At 39.8% G+C, this 21,240-nt stretch overlaps 2 protein-coding genes across 4 annotated transcripts in view; one reads left to right on the top strand and one right to left on the bottom strand.

The window, feature by feature from the left end:
• The window catches only part of LOC147995009 (uncharacterized), a 34,249-nt gene extending 27,824 nt beyond the window's left edge, over positions 1–6,425 (bottom strand). For both annotated transcript variants that reach the window (XR_015686111.1, XM_087659586.1), the window contains exon 1: positions 6,251–6,425. Coding sequence is in view for 1 of the 2 variants with exons in the window: in XM_087659586.1 (XP_087515712.1) it covers positions 6,251–6,315 (65 nt within the window). In the remaining variant the exon portion in view is untranslated. The remainder of the gene's footprint in view (positions 1–6,250) is intronic.
• An 88-nt stretch (positions 6,426–6,513) lies between these two features.
• The window catches only part of Crbn (cereblon), an 18,816-nt gene continuing 4,089 nt past the window's right edge, over positions 6,514–21,240 (top strand). Inside the window, exons 1-7 of one of the 2 annotated variants that reach the window (XM_087656809.1) lie at positions 6,523–6,593; positions 7,029–7,154; positions 9,957–10,072; positions 10,683–10,885; positions 11,543–11,692; positions 15,491–15,650; positions 20,896–20,958. In XM_087656809.1, coding sequence (XP_087512935.1) covers positions 9,989–10,072; positions 10,683–10,885; positions 11,543–11,692; positions 15,491–15,650; positions 20,896–20,958 — 660 coding nt within the window. In that variant the 5' untranslated portion in view covers positions 6,523–6,593; positions 7,029–7,154; positions 9,957–9,988. 2 annotated transcript variants of the gene reach the window in all.

Genomic DNA, 21,240 nt, shown 5'->3' with positions numbered 1-21,240 from the left:
TTCATCCTGTGCTGTGCATGCTGGCTCTATAAAGCAAAGAACCTCTAGAAGACGATGGACAGGATAAGTGCAGCACAGTCTCTGAAAGTCAACCCCCTCAGTAATCAACCCAGGCAAATCTTTGTACATTTTCAGCTGCATCCAACAAGAACACTAACTAAAGCCAAACCACCTTAGGACTGCGCCGATGCTGGAAAAGTAAGAAGTGCCATAGTAGAGCTTTCTTCCAAAAAGTGTTGGGAATCTCTCTGCTTCATGCTTGTACATTCTCAGTAGATTTATAGTATTGGTAAAACATTGGGTGGCTGCCAGACTTCTTGACAGACTGCAAAATTAAAGTCTGTGGCAAACCTTAATCAAGCCCTAATTTAATTTTGTAAAAACCAAACCATGAGCCTCTGCATTTTTACAATTCACTAACAAGTAGTCTTTAGATAAACATCAAAACGATAACCTATGACATCTTCTATGTATTGGTCACTTTTGCTGTTGTAATCACATAGTACCTGACAAGCAGAGTGAAAGAAGAAAGAGTTTATTTTGCCTCATAGTTTGAGAAGACATCCCATAGTGATGGGAAAGTCATGGCAATAGGAACACGAGGCAGCTGGCCACTTTGTATCCACAGTCAGGAAGCAGGGCAAAATGAATGCTATTGCTCAACTGAACCCTAGCCAATCAAATGGTGCCATCCATAGTGAAAGTAGGTGTTCCCACTTCTGTTAATAAGAAACTCATATTCAGAAGTCATCTCCTGGGTGATTCTATATCCCATCAACCTGACAGTCCGTTAACCATCAACGTGTACAATCTTCAAATGAAGGCTGAGAGTTCACTCATAGCCTATTGTGGTTTGGCTACACACACACACACACACACACACACACACACACACACACACACACACGTGCGTGCACATGTTTTGACACTTGCTCCCCAGGTGGTAGTCCTGTTGGGGAGATTTTGTAAACTTTGGGAAATTGAGCCTACCTGGAAGAAGTAGATCACCAGGTGGCAGACCTTGAGGTCCCACCTTTTCTGGTCCCATGTCTCCTCCCAAATCCACATAGATATGATCAATCAGCTCCACTTGCTCCTGAAGTCGCAGCTGAGAGATGGTCCCACCATATCTTCTCTATCATGGTGGATTGTATTCTCAATCCACTAACAAAATAACTTCCCCCAAGGGACTTCTTGTTGGGTCACAGCAATGAGAAAACCAACTAATAGTTGAGACAAACAAAACAAAACAAAATGTACAACAGTGATTTGAGTGACACCAACACTTGTGTAGTATCCAGGGCAGGGATAAGGAATGGCTCATAGGGCAACAAGAAGCAGGAATATGGTTAGCACATCCATCGGAAGAGGAGGATGCTGATGGGGTTGATGTAGACAGTTGAGCGGGATCCAGTAGGATAGTTCAAAACTTAGGAACACAGAGTGAAGAAAGATGTAAGGAGGCTGAGAAGGGCAGAGGTGTAAATACTTGGACCTTGACTGAGATGTTGAAAATCCTTACCATCTTCCTTACATGGAAACTGACTTGAGATCACAACACGCTGGGATAGGCTGAGAACAGACCTCTCAAGAATGCCATAAATTCAAAGAAACCACATACAAAGCCCACATGTCAATCTTGAATTAATCAGAGTTAAGTGTTTAACAAACACTTGCTTACCGGTGAGTGAAAGACCAGGAGTAACCCTTCTGATTTAAGACTCAAGTGCTTGCCTGGCAGTCGGGAATCCCAAATCCGTACCGGCCTGCTGGACTGCTTTTGTTATAGTGACTCATGAAGATATGATGTAACTGAAGAACTACTGCCATCTAGTGATATTCCAATGTCATAGCACAAAACTTTGCTCTTGACAACAGGTCAGATCACCAGTGTAAACCAGTGCACTGACAGTCAATTGTTACATCTCTAATAGACAACTGTTGCATTGTATATTACTGGTTTATATTTACTGTAATATACATTAACAGACACTTAAGACTGTATTCCTTCTACTTGTTTTTTTTTAATTAAATGTAAACAGCTCCAGGCAGGTCCTTCTCAAAGACTTTGTGATCACAGGTCACACTCCAAATATTATGGCCCCGAGGACCCTCCAATGGGACATGATACAGAAAATGTAGAGCGCAGTGATAGTAAGCCTGACCCTATTTAGGCATCAGCTAGTGTGTGTGTGTGTGTGTGTGTGTGTGTGTGTGTGTGTGTATGTGTGTGTGTGTGTTTGTGTGTGTGTGTTTCTTAGTTTTAGCCCAAAGAAAATAAGCTTGGAAAATTTAAATATATATTTTAAAATATAAATGTAAATAAATAAAATCCAAATTTAAAAAATAACAGTGTATGGTGATACCATGTGTTTCTGTATTTAGATACAAATACAGAACGTTTAAAAAACGTTTAAAAAATAGCTCTTAAGGTAAACAGGTTTCAATATGGTAACCTTTAATTACTGAAGCAAATATTTTGTATAACGTTAGAATAGCCTGTGCATATTGTGTTTACAAAGTCCACAGAGCTGTGCACAAGCTCTCCGGTCTTCATATACATTCATCACTCACTCGCCAACTCACCCAGAATAATCTCTAAGTGCTGGAAGCTTCACTCGGGGAATTGCCTTTGCATGGTGTGCCAGTTTTCATCCCTGGCACTATATCCTCAATATGGTTAGATCCAAAAGTACTTAACATGTACTAGGAGTGCCTATCAAATTCAGGATAGCAACATGCTGTGGAAGGTTTAGCTTAGGAGTGATGGATTAGACCACATAGTCAAGGTGTGTGTGTGTGTGTGTGTGTGTGTGTGTGTGTGTGTGTGTGTGTGTGTGTCATCCTGAAGCGAATGTTCCTGATACGACCAAAGTCCACTTCTGTTATTAGAATTATTCTATCACGACAACTTTGACAGAGTCCTAGGTTTAGTTTTGGACAAGTAAATATGAGTAGAGATTGTTAGGTTTCACTCTGAACAGAAGACATTTAAGCAACAGTGATTCATTCTCCAGCTAGTGACTGTAGAAGAAAATTCCAATGGAGAGTTACTGGAAGTGGAAAGTAGCCTAATGGTTCATCAACAGAGAAGAGTCCCGGAGAGCCCCCATCTCCACCTTAATTGAGCCAAAAGTAACCTTCTGTTGCATGGAGCTGGTGGTATTGTGTCATTGTAGCAAGATATGGAACCACTTGGATACAGTCAACAGTTACAGCACCAAGAAAACAGAACCAGGAGAAGGATGGGGAAATTATGATCCAAAATGTGAGGAAGAAAGTAGAACCTAAAGTCACTTTCTGTTTTGTGCTCAACTTTCTGCCCTGGTCCTCAGCTGTGGTGGAAGGGTCCCATGCCATTGGAAATATCCAGGTGAGTCATGAAAACAATTTTGTATGAAAGTCTAAGAGCCATAAATTGCCCGACATTTTACCATCTTGCAAAAATCTTCTCTACTTTACCTGTCAAGTCAGAGATGGATGCGGTGGTAGGAGGTCGAAGTAAATTGCAGCCCTAAGTATTGTCCCAAACAATCATTTCTCACAAATAACACAACCTCTGTGGAACCTCGATACACTCTGGAGGACCAGAAAATATTACAGCAGCTGTGAAAGCTGCATATAACAATTTCTTCAAACCCTGTATTATTCTACATATAACTGAAATATGAGAGTCATTAATAAAATCGTTGACACTGAGGAGACTATGAAAGATACCCTGCCTCTGATTATATTTCTGCTTACAGAACAGGTTTCCCTCTTTTCTCCCCTCTAGACCTGTGTAGAGCAGACAAGATCTTTTATCCACCTGTAACTGGGATTTACTGCACGAGAAATGGAAGTACACATCTCAGGGCAATAGCTGTCAGACCCAGCATTTGACAGAGTACACTAAAGAAAAGATGCCTTCCTACCTGACTTACTACACACACACACACACACACACACACACACACACACACACACACACACACACGCAGACTCACATGTACATGTACATATACACTCACTCACGCACACATGTGCACATCCATGTGCACACCAGTATATGATCATGGTTCTTATTTACTTCTAGTATGTAGGGCTTTAATACAAGAAGCATGCTTGCTTGTGTACTTTTTTCCAGTAATTTCTTGTGATCCTTACTGAAAGGTGAAGCTATAGATAAAGGAGTTCATGTTAGAAGGATGAACTGAAGAATGAAAAGAACTGAGTAGTGAATTTGAAAGGAAGAGAGATAAAAGACAACTGAGGAAGACAAACATATGAGAGCTCTGATGACACTGGAGCTAAAAACAAGAGAGGGGAGAAGGGAGAGAGAGTGAAGGAAGAGGGGAGAGGGGAGGAAGAAGGGAGAGAGCAAGCTAGAGAAAGGGAGAGGGAGGGAGGGAGGGGAGAGTGAGAGAGAGAGAGAGAGAGAGAGAGAGAGAGAGAGAGAGAGAGAGCAAGAGTCATCAAGTGAGAGCACTTTTCTAGGATTCAAATGGTTCTTTCTCTCCCAGACAGTTAATCGAAGAGCACTTTTGAGAGAAGCCTAGCAAAGTAAGAGCTTCCTTATTTAGAAACTAACTACTTAGGGTTAGGGAAGTGGCTCAGGTGGTAAAGTGTTTGCTATGCAAGCATGAGGACCTGAGGTTAATCTCAAGAATCTATATTAAAATACACTTTCTAATCCAGTCGTGGTGGTAAACTTCACTTGTAACACCATCCAACGCAACAGAGGCAGAGACAGTGGATCCCTGGGGTTCACTGGGGAGCCATCCTGGCCTAATTGTGTACTCCCAGGCCAGTGAAAGACATGGCCACAATAAACAAGGTGGACTACTCCTAAGTAATAAAAGTCTAGGTTGATATTTTGGCCTCCACACTCACTGACACACTTGCTCCCCTGTGAACGAAAAGATGTGAACAACACATGCACAGACAGACATACAAAATAGAAATCAGATGCTTGCTGTATATAGAAAATTCTGCAGCTAAACAATTTATTTAAATTGTATTTAAACTGTACCTAAATTGATCCAGCAACAACAAAAATACATAATATATGTGTAGAGCTATGCACTTTCTTTTATCACTTGGTTGAACTTTTTGTTCTTTCTTTACTAGCTGCCATCTATGCCCAGTGCTCTATGGTGGTATAGAACTGACTCGTCCTCTCTCTAACTAGAATAATACCTTAACACCAGTTACTCATTACAACAGCTCATGCAGCCGTTTTAACTTGAGGATATAAAATTGGCTTAGACAAGGCCAGAATGACTCAGCGACAGAAGGCTGAGTGATATGGAATTGATTGTGTTAGTCTAGAACCCCTGCTCATCCCCTGCACAAGCTGGGAAACCCTGCCTATCCTCCTTCCCATACCACCAACCACAGAGTGAAAACTCTGGTTAACACATCAGCGTCTCCTGGAATCCACCCATGTGTACCCGACCAGGGGCTCAGTTTTTCACCAGGTATGGGCACAATCCCAGCTCCTAGCTGACAGCTCATCATCATGTTCTATAAAATCACATTGCTTTAGCATGGATGTTTGACTTCACTGACCTCTACCTGTGAGATCAGTGAACTCACCTTAGAGCTGTCTCCTAATAAACAAGTCTTTACCTACTTTTAAGCTGTCCTAAGCTGTCCTGAATATATGTAGGTCACCGAGGGAGAGCCTATCATATTGAGCTACCATTCCAAAATGTTTTCAGATTGTGACTTTTTTAATGCAGCAATTCTTCTTGTGGTAAACTGTCTTAAAACTTTATTAGTTTACTGTTTTCTCCTTCCCCTGCCTACTGAAATTACTTCCTTCTTTAGATATCTTTCATCATTCCTTTTTTTTTTCAAATTTTCTTTCTTCAATGTAAACATGTTGGAAATACATTGTATACACTCTTGAAATTAAAAAAAAAATTCACCCACGATTCCAGTGCTAGAACAATTTTCTTTCTTCTAGCATATTGTAATTGTTTTACGCTACATTGATCCATTTTTCTCTTAGTGAAGCCATTATGACTGGGCTAGTTTATATACTGACAGTTTTATTTTCCAGGTGATTATGAGCCTTTTTCTGTTCTTGTCAGTCGGCTTCATATTGATACATGTTAATTTGAGGCTATATACGAGGGCTACTGAAATTGTTTTAAAAAGCCAGCTATGGCCTCTGGATCAGTCTATTTTTCCAGACAACAGGATGATGTATAAGGAGGTGTTATTTGCTACAAGTGGACACTAAAAACAGACTTGGGTTCCTCACCTGTAAAACCGTCTTCGTGGCTGGGAAGAGAAGAGAGCTGTATAACCTGTGTAAGGCAGTGTCATGAATGGCTATGGATAGCATTGGGTCTCTTGTTCCTCCTTATACATGATCATCCTCCATGCCTTCAGATCGCTCGGCTGTGTCGCTCTCGGCTCGCCTCGTTGGAGCCGCCAGGGGGCGCTGTGACCCGGGAGCGTGGCGGCAGCGTTGCGCAGATCCTCCCCCTGCGTCGCGGCACCGCCCTTTCCCAGGTTCCTTTGCGGGTAAACAGACATGGCCGGCGAGGGAGATCACCAGGACGCTGCGCACAACATGGGAAACCACCTGCCGCTTCTGCCTGGTAACCTCGGGGACGGGCGCCTAGTCATGGGTGGAGACCAAGACCCGGGGCCGATTCCTCAGGGAGGATGGGGACAGCTACCCTGGCTCAGCGGCCAGTGGGAGCCTCTCGTGAGCCTCCCCCGCCGGAGCCCTGCGCTTTCCTCCCGGCCTGTCTCCTGGGCTGTCCGGGATGTTGGGGCGACGGTCTTTCGTTGCCCAGAACAGGTTTCCCATTCCTCTCCATCTTTCTCCCAAGCTAACGTCCGTGAAAATATTCTGGGGCTAGGCGAAGTTGGGAACCGGGTCACATTAGCAGCCGTTAACTTTTATTGCTCTTATGCCTTTGAATAAGACTGACAGCTAACGTGTAGTAGGAACTTGCAGGTCATGGGCCCCCGCAGTGAATGCTTTGCATGCATTTCTGCTTTTATTTTTACACCTGTCATCTGTCCAGAGCCTTGCTCGTAGAGGAGAAACTTATCGACGGATTACTAAATGTGTACCATTCAGTGACGTGGAAGGTCTGCAACACAGTTGCAGAGCGAGGGCTCCGCAGTGGACTGGTCTGTCATCACAGCTGGTATCTCTTAATTGTCTCTCTGTGGGGGCACTTATTTGGTAGTTTTTCACAAGTCTGCAAATAATATACTCAAGGGAATTAGTATTACCGATTTCTCTTGCTTTATATGCTTTTGTGGTGTTTGACAACGTATGTTGCAATACTGAAGACTCACTGAAAGGTCTTGAACTAGTGGTACACACTGCTCTTAGAATGCTGTAGACAACACAGACTATGTCAGAGCCCTTTGGTTATGGCTATCAGCCAGGCAGTGTGTTAACCGTTGTATGAAAACCGTCACTGTGCTACTTTGAGGAGGTTCACAGTTAGGGTAAGTCTGTTGAGAAGAATTACAACCCCAGGTGCAGTTCACTTAGAGCGGTATAAGCAGCTGCTGTTAGGGTGTTCTGGGTTTGTATTTCTTTGCTGGATTGGAACCAGGTACTCCCAAATCCTCTGAGCTATGTCTCCAACTCCTGTGATTATTCATGGGTAGGGATAATTCTGGAATTTGGAAATCTTCTGATGGAGACTTACTTAGGATACAGTTGTGGACTAGGTTAGTCCTGAGTAGTTGAAAACTTGGCATCTGTAGTCATTTCAGTTAGGAACTTTTTTGTGGGATAGTTCAGATTTTGGTTAGTTGCCTCAGGAAAGCTGTGCTTCTGCTGTTGAGTCTGTTCCTTGGTAGTAGTGTAAACAGAGGGAGAGAAATTCTGGATGCAGGGCCAGTGCTTAACGTTCTAGGTGTGAAGAGCCTATATTGGACAAGATAATTGCTCAAAGATAAACAGAACCAAGTGGGAGAAGTGAATTTTAGCCTTGTTAATAAAATGGCCACCATACAGAACAAATTCTTTTAAAGAATAAACATAGGAAATTTCAGGTGTATTAGACCTTGAGCTAATAGCAGGTATTTTAAACTTGCTGTAGTAAAGAAGAGATTGTGTCTCTCCAATTGTCAAGTAAAATATATATTCTCAGAGTTGTGAGTGAAAAAAAATTAAATTTAGAATGTTTTTCTTATTTTAGTTTTGTCTTTATCTTTTGATAAACTTCCCTAATGTCAAGAAAAACGTTTTCAGAAATGTTATACATAAAAACTATATGCATACAACTTGAATTACATTCTTTCTTTGACAGAGCCCTATATATAGGAATTTATAATAAAAATAAAGTGAAATCTTTGTGTATTTGTTAACCTACTTACAGATAACTTGATATAAATAATAATTTCCATAAATCGGAAAGCTGACCAATTTATAATGAAACCTTATGCATTTAAAAAATTTTTGGAGGTTTTAATCTTAGATTAGGTCATAGTTTCCCAACTTTGAAACTGTCACCCTTTCAGGCTGAAGAACCCCTTGTTATAAGGTGTATCTTAAACAGTGGCATGTTTAAGAGCATGCCTGGATGACTCCTAGTCTGGATTACCAGGGCTTTTATAGTTGTGACAGTCAAAGATATCTTCAGACAGTTCCAAACACCACAAGGGACAAAGTCATAGAGTGGGAAATGAATCCACAGTTGGCAGGAGAACAACTTGAACTTGTTTGAACACCACTTCTAGAAAGTCGTGTGGTATGTTTTGATTTTTTTCATCTCTGCCCTTCATAGCATCAAGTTTTCAAGTGGATCAGCTTAGCTTTCATTTCAAACAAAAAGTACAGTTCTTAAAGACATCTCTTTTAAAATATATTTTCTTTGTGCCAACTTTATTTTTAAGTTTAAAATGACGAAGCAATGTTTTATGAAAATAATTGCAAACATTTCATTTTTAAATATGATAGTACAAGCCAGGAGGGAAGTCACTGGAAAAGCAGCGCCCTGAGCCAAGTTTAAATGGTATTTTTCCCCCAGTTTCATTAACAGACCTTTCTTGCCTGCTCATTTCTTTCTTGCTTTCTTTTTCACAGAGAAACTCCTTGTAGCTAAAGTTTGAAAGAACCTCAGAGATTATTTTGTTCAAGCCTCATATTTTTTTTTCAGATGAAGAAGCTAAGCTTTAATCAATTGGAACTTATTATGTAAGGTGTCAGAATTCATAGTGATAGAGAAGATAAAAATCATGTATACAGGAGATTGGCGTAGTTTATCTCTTGTTGGACTGGACCTAGTAATCTGCTTTCTAATAATGTAGCATGGATGGGGTGGGGAGGATTTTTACAGTGAAGGAGGTTGGTGGCTGTTTCTGATCAAAAATCAAGGGGAAGAAACATTGCTGTCCCTCAGCAGAACTCTGAGAAAGAACATCTAGTCTTCCCCTATTGAGGGATGCTTTGTTAAGTCCTGATAAAGAAGACAGAATAACCAGCATGCACCTACCAAGGCAGCACAAGAGCCATGGCACCTAAATATAATGTGATGTCCTGGAGGGGTAATAGGAAATGGAGAATAAATAGCTGAAAATCTAAGGCAATCCAAATAAAATAAGGAATTTAGTCAACAGTAATTTGCCAATATTGATAACTTAGTTGTGACAAGAATACCAGATGAATGTACTGTGCGATAGTCTTGACATGCTAGAGTTCTATTTTTCCAGCATTCCTGTAAATCTTAAAAGTGTCCTAAACTAGTTGATTATTAAAAAACAAGAAAAAAGAAGGGGAAAGGCAGGAGAGGACAGGGAAGGGCAGGGTGGGGCAGGGCAGGGCAGGGGAGTAGTACCATGGCAGAACAGTCACCGACCCAGCCTCTGCTGCTGTGTCTATCAGCTTTGTCTTTCCCCAACTCAGGGTGTGTGAATGGGAACAGAGTTGGCTTTTTTTTTTTTTTAATTATAATGAATCTCATTTTTTTCCCTCTATTATTCTACTTCAGCTGACAGTGAAGATGAAGATGATGAAATTGAAATGGAAGTTGAAGACCAGGACAGTAAAGAAGCCAGAAAACCAAATATCATAAACTTTGATACCAGTCTGCCAACCTCACATACAGTATGTACTTTAGTCAGTGAGCAAAACAGTAGGTGGACCTTTAACTATGGCTAGGATTTTCTCAAGGGCTCCTGAATATTAGCTGATCCTAGAACTCATGGATGAAAACAGACTTAGTTTCCAGTGCATAAGCATGTAATTTTAACCATGGCAGCAATGTAATACTGTATCCTCATGTGATTCTTACTATTTTCTAATATGTAAACATAAAACTTTAATTTTTAAACCTATTGTGGGTAGGACTCTTTGAGGAATTGCCTTTTGAATGGTTCTACTAATAAGTGAGGTATTAAGTGTTCTTAATGTCATCTCAGAACTGTTGAGATGTGGGGCAGTATTCTCGGTACTAAAATTCTGCTCTGGCTTTGCCACCTTTGGACATAGAGAAGTTTTGGTTAAAATATTTTGAACTACAACATAGTGATAGATTCTTCATAAAAATGGGAGTTCTAATAGGAAATACTAGGTAAAAAATTAGAGTTTGATGGAGGCCTGCATATGTAACCAAGTTTATTCAAATAAACGACAGCTCTGTCTGGTCTCCTTACTTTGCTTTATTCTTTAGTGGGTTGAGGTGTAGTAAGTGTGTGTCCACTCTGTTGTTGACCAGTACCTGGGAGCTGATATGGAAGAGTTTCACGGCAGGACTTTGCACGACGACGACAGCTGTCAGGTGATTCCAGTTCTTCCTGAGGTGATGATGATCTTGATTCCTGGGCAGACGTTACCACTGCAGCTTTCTCACCCGCAAGAAGTCAGTATGGTTCGGAATTTAATCCAGAAGGACAGAACCTTTGCAGTTCTTGCATACAGGTAAGAGATGAGACAGAGGCGCTTACCGCACTTCCAAGGTCGGTGTGGCAGCCAAGGCCAGCTGGGATTCTGCAGATGCTGGACAGGGGTATGAAGCAAACAGCCTTGTTTCACACCTGGGTTTCACTACTTTCACAGCTTAGCTGTGTCAAAAGCTGCCCGAAATCTGAGTGCAGAACTATCTTTATTTAAAGCTAGCTAAGCTTTTAAATTTTCATGTAAAGGTTACTTTTCCTTTTCAAAACTCATGTAATGCCAGTACAAAAACCGTACTGCACTGAAGCAGTTCTTCAAATATCCTGTGGCAAATGGGGGAAACTGGTGGAGGCAGGAGATGGAAACAGGAAGCCTCCCACCACTCCCCTGCCCCTCCCCCACATATGCACAGTACTGCTAGTTAGCCTATCGAAGCGAAAGAATGCTCATTTTGTGAAATAACAATTTAAAACTCTTTAGCCCTGGGTTATTTCAGTGAAACCTAAAAGTCTACCTTTCTTCTAAAATGCACTGTTTGCCTTCTGGAGCCTTGTGTGTTGGCTTGACAGTGAGGGTTGGCTGCTGTAAGTTGCTGAATTGTTTGCCCTTCTGTGTGGCTTTGTCCAGTTTTGCATAATTATAAACCCACGCTAAAAACTCTGTACATTTTTGTCTTGGAAGTAATGTGCAAGAAAGGGAAGCACAGTTTGGAACTACAGCAGAGATCTATGCGTATCGAGAGGAGCAGGAGTTTGGAATTGAAGTAGTGAAAGTGAAAGCAATCGGACGGCAGAGGTTCAAGGTCCTTGAACTTCGAACACAGTCAGATGGGTAAGAAACATTGAACATCTTACGGGAAGATGAGCTTGTCTAACTTACTGTTTATAGTTTACTAGTTACCTTATAACTTCATCAGTTGTTCTCTTTGCCTTCTAAGGTGAAAGCCCATACAGAGTTCCAATGTTGATGTTTACCAGTCGCCTGTCAGTAAAACTGTAGAGGCTTCACTTTCATCTCGCAGTCCTGAGTGTGACTTAATGTGCAGTGAGGCTGTGGCATCATTTACAAATATCTTTAGGTGATTGTAATGCCACTCCAGGCTGGAGAACACTAATACAAACCCCAAAGGTAGTAACGCTGGGGGAAAGACTTTGGAATTGAAGAGCTCTCTGCAGCATATGAGAGTCTAAGGCAGGCAAGAAGGCAAAAGCTGTAATCAGTATGATCATCAGGACAGGTGTGGGATTGGCAGCGTTCCTGCGCTGCCTGAAGGCCACACTGAGTACACTTGCCAACTGCTACACTTCAGCTGTACCAGCTGTGGAGATCTGTGGCTGTTTGCAGTGTCAGTTGTATATCATCCCAAGATGTCTTTTATATGAAGAATGAAGAAATGCTGTTGTTTCTTCTCTGTGAAGCTTAGAAGTTCCCTCGAGATAGCAACAGAGTTAACATAGCTTTTCATATGATCAGGAAATATGGTGTCCTTTTCCCATCAAATTCTGCTAACTTAACCCATCTTCTTAAAGAGGAAATGAATTAGAAGCAGGCATTTGTCTTACCTCGTGTCCTGTCTTGTCTCTGGCACACAGGAAGCACCTGTTCTGTCTTAGGAGACAGCCTCTAGGTTCCATCTGTTTCTGGGGAATCGTTCACTAGTGTGTGCTCTGGCAGACCTCTTTATTTCCTGTGGTATTCGAGCATAGGAAGGCTTTTGAAGATTGTAGAAATCAACAAGAAAGCAAACTGCTTGAGGACAAGATTTACTATCCACTGTGCTCATATTGTACACAGTGTAAATATTAAGTAACTGAAGTAGATACAAGACAGGCAGCAATTTGGGACAAGAAATTGTGTGAGATGATGTCACAGGTGAGGCAGGTACAAGATAGAAGGAGGTCTGTCGTTGGACGAGAAGGAAGGATGTGCGGGAGAAAAGTTTGAAGGAAGAGGAGGAGACTGAGGAAAAAGGAAGAAACAGGAGAGAGGAGAGGGGAGAAGCCATGGCAGGTGATGTTAAGATTCTGCTCTGTGTATTTACAGGTTGTTATTAATGTTCTCAAGGGATGGATGTGTATTGGGCTTTGTATGTTTAGGGTGGGCCATTATATCTTACCAATTGGGTCAAAGACTATTGTGTTGTGTGTTCTTTTATGTGACGGTTTGAGTGTAGGAAAGTGTGCGGCTGCTGGAGACACTGGGCCGCCTCTGTGGAGTTGGGATGTGTTTCCGTCAAGATATCTAGCAGAAATCTTGGGGCACTGCGGTGCCGAACCTAGCGAGGTAAAAGACAGCCTTACTTTTTTATTTTTTTATATTTTTACAACAACAAAATTGTGTAGGGTATCCAGTGTTGAGTGACTTGGTTTACTCCTGGTCCTTCTTTAGAACATTTTATTGAATCTGTATAAGATTCAAAACCTTGATAAAGTTCTATGCCTGAGTCACTTGGCAGACAAGCTGGTGGAGGAGTGACTGAAGCTTGTGTGGTCTACATTTGGGCTAGCATTGTGTGAGTGATAGCAGCAGTGATCTATATCGTAGTAACTGGCTGCTTGTTTTGTTACTGAGGATTTCCTTGACACTAACAATTTTTAATTTACTTCCTGTATACATCTTGATACAGATTGGTTACTTTTGAATATTACTTTCTAGAAGCTACAAAAGAAACTGACTTGGGAGATAGTGTATTTCTGTATGTGACTTGAATGATTAGTTGTGTAAAACTCTAAAACATAAGCTAGAAGTAGTCACTGTCAGAAAGTAAAGCAAGAAGCATGGTTAAAATCCAGAGAGGATTGGCATCACACTGGCATGCGGACAGGCCTCGGAGAGGACACTCATTTCTAGTACTCCATATTCCACTGTGTACTGTCTTCTCAGAAGATATGTCTCCGCTAAGAAGCTCTCTGGAATAAGAGTCTGTAGTCCCACTTCCACCCTTGTCCACTGTCACTTAAAATGGTCAAATGATAGAACACCTTCAGGTGGTCTAGGACAGTCTTCATTTGGAAGTGAGTAAGCTTAAGTACCAGAGAGGTTATTTACTCAAAATTATAAAAGTAAGTAAGAAATAGCTGGTTTCTTCTGTATTCTGACTTTCAAACTAGTTTTTGACCATTATACCAGAATTTCTTTTTAGCATATTGGAAACTTAATCCTATGAAATCTGTAGTTTAAGATTCAATTTTTGTGGGGTTGGGGATTTAGCTCAGTGGTAGAGCGCTTGCCTAGGAACCACAAGGCCCTGGGTTCAGTCCCCAGCTCCGAAAAAAAGAAAAGAAAAAAAAAAAAGGTTCAATTTTTGTTTTTGTTTTTAGCCTAAATTACACTTCATATATGAAAAGCAGTGTTACATTCTAGTCTTCCCTGTTAAAAGTCTGTTTTTTATATATTATATATTATATATAATATATAATATGATAACATATAGAAGGGTATGTTTGATTTAGAGCAGGACTCTTCAGAAACTTTCTTAGAAGTATACAGAAAAAGAAAAATTCATATCCTGCTGGAATTGGAAGATTTCTTATCTGTCATATCTGAGATAAGTAATTTGTAGTTAAAAACTTTGAACTATATACATCACAAACACTTCAGCTGAAAATTAAAGTAGTGTAACATTTTGGTTTTGAAGAGACGGTGTTGTTTTCTTTGAACTACATTTGTCGATCCATTGAGATGTAGGTAGATGCTCTGGGACTTTCCTTATACATTAACCATCTACACTTGTAGTTCCTTATTAAGTGTTATAAAAATAGCCCCTCGTCAGTGTGAATGCAAAATCCTAAAGTGTTCAGATTTTCCTTAGTTTCACACGCTTTTATAACCTTTGTCATAAAACAGTGTTACTATAATCATAAAAACTGTCATAAACACATTAGGGAAAACCAACAGACCCCCCCACACACACCCTCACCTGCATGCATGCCCACACCCACAGACATGTTGAATAGAGACCATGAAGGCTCTCTCATCTGCAGTTTGGAAAGCTGGTGCTAGAAACAAAGGTCTGGGATGATATAGAAGATGTTGGCTCCACAATGTCTTTGGTACAATACATTTTTGTTTAGGAACTGTGTGTCTGTGTCTGTGTGTTGGGGTGGGGGTGGGAGGGTGGTATGCTATAGTCCTGCTGTCCAGAGTACATTTGTGTGAGATTTTGTCCATTCTTTCTCTACCTGTGTTTGGCCTGTGACTCTCTGGATATTAATGACAAATAATGAGTGTGAGGCTTCAGTCTAGAGATTAGGGAATGGAAAGTTGTATTGTCTAAGAATATTGAAGAAATTAGATGTATCAAGATAACCTGTAGCCTATATGATGAGTTTTTAAAATAAATTTTGCTTCATTTGTGCCTGCATATTTATCTGAAATGTATAATCTCTTGATTATAATTCTGAGACTGAAGTCCCTATCTAAGACATCTTATACTTTATATTAAGATTTATTAAAATTGTGCTGAGAATATATATATATATATATATATGTATTACCATTTGGTCAATTTGCTTACTAGGGGGAACTTGGAAAAATCTTAATATTTAAAATGATCCTATGTCAAGAAACTTACAGTTTAACTTAGTGCATCTTAAAAATGAACAACATGCTTGATTCTCTTTATTTTAGAATCCAGCAAGCTAAAGTGCAAATTTTGCCAGAGTGTGTGTTGCCGTCAACCATGTCTGCAGTTCAGTTAGAATCACTCAATAAGTGCCAGATATTTCCTTCAAAACCTATCTCTTGGGAAGACCAGTATTCATGTAAATGGTGGCAGAAATACCAGAAGGTGAGATGCAAACTTCTTATGCGTCTTCTAGATCTGAAGACAGATTGCTTTTAAAAAAGTCACAACTCTTATGTCATTGTATAGACACTGTAGCTCCCTTGATTATAGATGGATTTAAACATAATTCCCCAGCTGTTATTTATGAAAAGTAGCTTACAGGAGTGGTGAAATGTCACACAATTGTAAGACGTTCTTGATTTTATGCCTATCACACATGTATTAATGGCCTGTGGCTCTGTTTCCGTAGGAACCAGAGTTCCTATCATATTTGGCTTTGAGTTAAGTGCTGCATAGAAGAAGGGACAGAATTACTTGGGCTAGCATTCAGTGGCAGTAGGAAGGAATGCTGTCCTGGGACTTTTCAGAGGAATGATTTTGTCAGTTGTTTTTCTCCATGCTTCCTGCCACTCAGAAATTGACCTGAGAGTTGAAGGTGTTGCTTCCTTGCTGCTGGAATGTAGCTCCGTGGTTGAGGTCTTGCCTAGCATGTCCAAGGCCCTACATTCGTTCCCAGCTGAGGAAACCCAGCTGTGTTTGCTTGAGCATTACTTCTTGTGTATTTCTTTGGCTAAGTGATTTCACCTCTTAGGACCAAAGTGAAAGCTCTTCTCCCTCATTGGTGAGGCACTAACCTCACTGTAGGTGGACATGTAAATACAACTGTAAGTACAAAACACGCTTCCTAAATTTACAATTTCCCCAAAACTGAGAAATGTACTAATTTGGAAGTTGAAAATAAATTTTTTTTAGTACTTTGTAAAAGTACAAAAGTATTATTTCCATTATAAAAAATTCCATGTTTGTTGTTAGTAGCTTAGGGAAACTTTACATTTTTATATAAGTAGCATGGTATCATAAACTGATTTGAATTAATATGTAATTTTTCTTTTCACTATTCTCTCACATTTAGTGTTTAGTTTCTAGAAAAGTTTTGTTTGATTGTCTCATAACTGTTAGGGTATACAGTTAACTTTTCTTCCTGTCCTCCATTCTGTTAGCCATTCATGAATAATACTTTACATAGTGCTTTACGTAGTGTTTCTAAAAAGTATAATTAAACTTCTTAAACACATGAGAAAGGATAACGAAAGTAATATATTTTGAAACTTTGACATTGTTATTGCCTTGAGTCATAGGCAGCTTTTGGTTTATCTGCACAGCACTTACTTTTCCAAACTGGGTATAAAGAATTTCAGTGTATCTACCCTTTTAAAAAATAACAGTGGGGAATTATGTTCACAATGGTTTTAAAAATAATTCTTAGACTAAGTATGTCAAAAGATAACTCTACCACGGAGGTTTTATTTTTCATTAAAATTAGGCTATTTAATGCTTACTCGTGTCTCTGCCTCTTGTTTCCTAGTGAAGTGGTTATGTGGAAAACTCCTCCTGTCAAGACGCATGCTTACTGCATGCTATGCCCATATTTAGTTGTCCATTCAATGGCTCCATACTCTTTCAGGAGGACTTACATTGAGATTTATAATTCAAACTGGGACGGTAATGGGAATCCTTAATTATATTGATTTTCTAAACTAACTCTTTGGAAAGTTCTGAGTATATGTTGGGACTGTGGTTAATAATGGATTTGTTGACCCTGTGTAGCAAATCCTGTCCTGCCCACAGGGCCTTGACATTCTAAACTTGAACTTCAGTTAAACACATAACACAACTTAAGAACTTGAACTTTTCTGTTACTTATTGTTTAAATTCTTCATATTCTATGGCAAAAGTTCCTTGATATGTTTACATTGAATACTGATTTTTTTTTTCCTGCTACTGAATTGCTCACTGGCTCAAAAAGCAAAGATTGGTTTCTGCTCGTCTGGGGACAGATTCATGACATTACTGCATTACTGAGTGGTCTTCTCTGTCATCCCGGACTTGCCCTCAGGAGCCCTTTGCTGATTGTCAGAGTTGCCAAGCCCTCAACAGAAGGAAGTGTGTGTGTGTGTGTGTGTGTGTGTGTGTGTGTGTGTGTGCGCGCGCGCGCGCGAGCGTGTTTGGGGGGGGTGTGAGAGGTTTTAAGAGAATAAGAAAAGAAAAAGAATCCTTCAGGTTTTGAATTTTTCAGATTATTTCGAAGGTTTCTTGGTTCAAATAAAAAAAAACTTTTTAGAAAATGACTTGTAAGCTCTGCTATACCTCTTAGACCCATTCTGTGTCTAAAAATTATAGACTTTAGAACTGGAGTGCTCCAGGGAAGGGTAGTCAGCACTTCCTGTTAAGTCCGCCTCCCGCGCTTGTAAGTAGATATTCATTACTCTGAAATGGTGTGTGCGACTGCTGGCATGATTTGAAGGTAGTTGTCATACCTCTTATAAGGAAGATGAGGATCTTGGAGAATATGGTCTTCCTGGGATACAGTTAGTTAATCTTCAACATATATAAACTACTCCCTCAATAGTGTTGAAGCTTCCATAAGTATTCTATCTATACAATGTCCCATTGTGACAAGTGGCAGACACCTGATAGACATACACACTGCAACATGGTGGATGTTGAGAAGGGGAAAACATTAGCTAAGTTAATTGAGAAACACTTCAAGCTCATTCTACTAGAGAATTCATTCCTGATATGTGGGCTTTGAAACCAGCGTTTACTTTTCTTTTCCTGTTACATTATGGCACCTTTCTGAGCTCACTATAATGTTTGGAAGAGATTGTCTCAGATGACAAACTTGAATTTACCTCTCTGTCCTAGCTTATCCATGTTATTTACAAGAGTTCACTGAAATAGGAAGTAAGTGTAGTACTGGATTCATCCACAAGGTTGTTCCTATGCATCCCGTACAGCAGGGTTGTAATGGGCACTAACAAAAGCTTGGCCTTCAAGTATTCTCCCAAAGGCTAGCTTTTAGTCCTCTAGAGTTTATAAATACAGGGAAATTGGTTGTTGTTCTTATACATTATGTAAAAGGATAGCCACTCTCCTTCTCTTTGCTAACAGTGTCTTTCAGGAAACTTTTCTGTATCCTTTGATAGACATGGTCTTCCTTTTTTAAAGCTGCAGCAGGCTGCTGTGTGGTTACATTCTAACAACACACCAAGGCCTCCTTGACCTGCACTAAAGGGACAGATTCTTTTTGCACAGGTACATATGCTCACCCTTAGTGGTGAGTTGAAGTGACAGCAAAGGCTTGGGGTTGACTTTAACAGCTCCCTATGAAAGAGGTTCATACTGTTAAATATTCTTTGTTCCCATGGTTTCACAGTACACAACCACATTTGTTGAACTGATAAATGTGCCTTATGAATTTAACTTGCATAATTAATTACCTTTAGCATTTTATTTAAGGGCCTTGTGTGTTTGTGAAGTTTCTGTTTAGATTTTTCCTACTGGCTCTCTGGCTTCTGAGAACTTGTGATTTTTGTCATTGTAATCACACTTGTTTCCTCTCGGTTGTCATCAGGTATTTTTGTTTTGGTGTGTTATTTTACAGGGAGTTTTTGATTTTATGTAAGTATAGTTTAGTGTGCTGCCTTAGTATTCTTCATGTGAAGATGGCCCTTAGCTTTCTCGCTAGTATTACAGATTATTAAAGGGTAAGCCTTTTACAGATTAAACCTTAGGAACACCCATGAACTGCTGAAGGTTATCAACAGCACTGACACGAGAGGAGCCACTCCCTTTGCCAGCAAATCAAGGACTCATGGATGAGTGTTGAGTTCAGGCAGTTGCTCTGTAAGAACTAACAGCTCTCCCTTCTGTTTGTGTGATTGCTGTTAAAAGCATATTAAGCACATTTCAGAATAAAGATTTTTAGAAGTCCTTTGCTAGCTTGTTTATACATCGGGGCTGTACAGAAGGATGGCATGGTTCAGTGTATCCCCATTACTTGTTAAGATGCCATCTATCTTTTGCTTATGATTATGTGAATAAATGCATTGAGCTTGTCTTTATCTTGTAACAGATTACACTTTTGCACTACACTTTATAATGCTTGCTGCTACAGAAGTGATCATCTCAATATGAAAGTATGTTTTACTACCTAGTTGGATGTGTCAGCAACTCCAACAGAAACTGTTATTTGTAATTTAAAGAATTTCTAATTTTAGGAAGTAGACTTCTTTCCCAAAAGTATAAGTGTCATGGGCTGTGATTTACTTTTTTATGTTACTTATAGATGTATAATATCCCAAAGATACAAAAATGATCAACACATTGAGTAAGCACAATCCCAGCTGCTTCCATTACGACGTCTGTGACCTCCTGTGCTTGGGTTTACTTACCTTCAAAATGGAGACCCTTCTGGTAGCCGTCTGGTATTATAATACATGAAAGTCTTGCCATAGTATTACTAGTTTTCATGGCGATTACTCCTTAGTCATGTGTTATTAGTAGCACATTTTTAAAAATCTCTAATTGAACTATGACAGTAACGCATGGCCTTAGAAGCAAAGGACAGCTTACTGGAGAGGACCTAAGTTTTTGTTGTGGCTCATTAGGCTAGACCCCTGAGCTAAGCATGAGTAGGAAACCGTCCAGATCACTTTTAGGTAGGCTGAAACAGAAGTTTATACCAAGCTGTATTTTTTTTTTCCTTTTGAGTATCTACTTTGAGATGTAGTCCAATGGGTGCTTCAGAAAATCTATACCATGTGGTAATTCCTAAAATATTTGCAAACAAAAATCGTGTCCTCTTGAAATACACCTCTAAACCCTCTACTTGAATTTATCTTGGCCAAGATTGCTGAAGAGAATAATTTATATATTTAATATGTATTACATATAGTCTATAGCAATATTTAGACAGTAATAGCCTAGGTTTCCTTATTCCTTCTCCCCCACCAGAACAGTTAGTAGTTCTGCATAATCCATCCATGGTAAAGATCCCTTATTAGCACATCACTTATTCTTTTATACTTGTTAAAGCTTAGTTTATAATACACTCTTGTGTTTAGTTGCCTACCGTATTCAGTACATAGCCATGGGAGCTTGTAGTCTCGCAGCAATAGCGTGTACCATGCAGCATGGGTGTGTGGCTTCACCGCTCAGGTCATGTTGAGTGTACTTTGTGAGCAGCATTTCTCAGAGGGGATCCTTGTCACTATGGTATTCAAAGTATTTATATCTCTATAAGAATAAGGATTCCAGAGATCTAGTACATAAAAGTATAACTGTCAAGCATTTCAGATTGTGAATACATTTCAGGTAATTGTTGGTGATTATCTTTTTAAAATTTGAAGTGTTTTGTAGGACTAATCATTTTCAGATTTTTAATAAGTGACACATTTTGTTTCAGAGGAAGTTTCACTGTGCAAATCTGACATCATGGCCTCGCTGGCTGTATTCATTATATGATGCTGTAAGTAACTTGACTGAAACTTGTATGTTTCTTTAGTATTGTAATTTATTAAAGTAAAAACAGGCAGGTGTTTCTGGGAGTTGTCTTTTGTTAGAATTTTCATAGTCCTATAACATAACTTAGCAAAGTATGATGACAAACTTTGGTTACTGACATTATAGAGGGTCATGTGAAAGTAAGAATATAAGAATTGTTACATCTCAATACTTATTTCCCAGGAAGTATATTCTTGCATATCTCTGGCAAAGGCTTGTGTTTGTCAGGTAAAAGCATACACTGCCA

Source organism: Rattus norvegicus, chromosome 4 (assembly GCF_021556685.1).
Source record: "Rattus norvegicus strain SHRSP/BbbUtx chromosome 4, alternate assembly SHRSP_T2T, whole genome shotgun sequence".
NCBI lineage: Eukaryota > Metazoa > Chordata > Mammalia > Rodentia > Muridae > Rattus > Rattus norvegicus.
The sequence above is the reverse complement of the archived record's forward strand: the minus strand, read 5'-3'. Positions and strand labels throughout refer to the sequence as shown.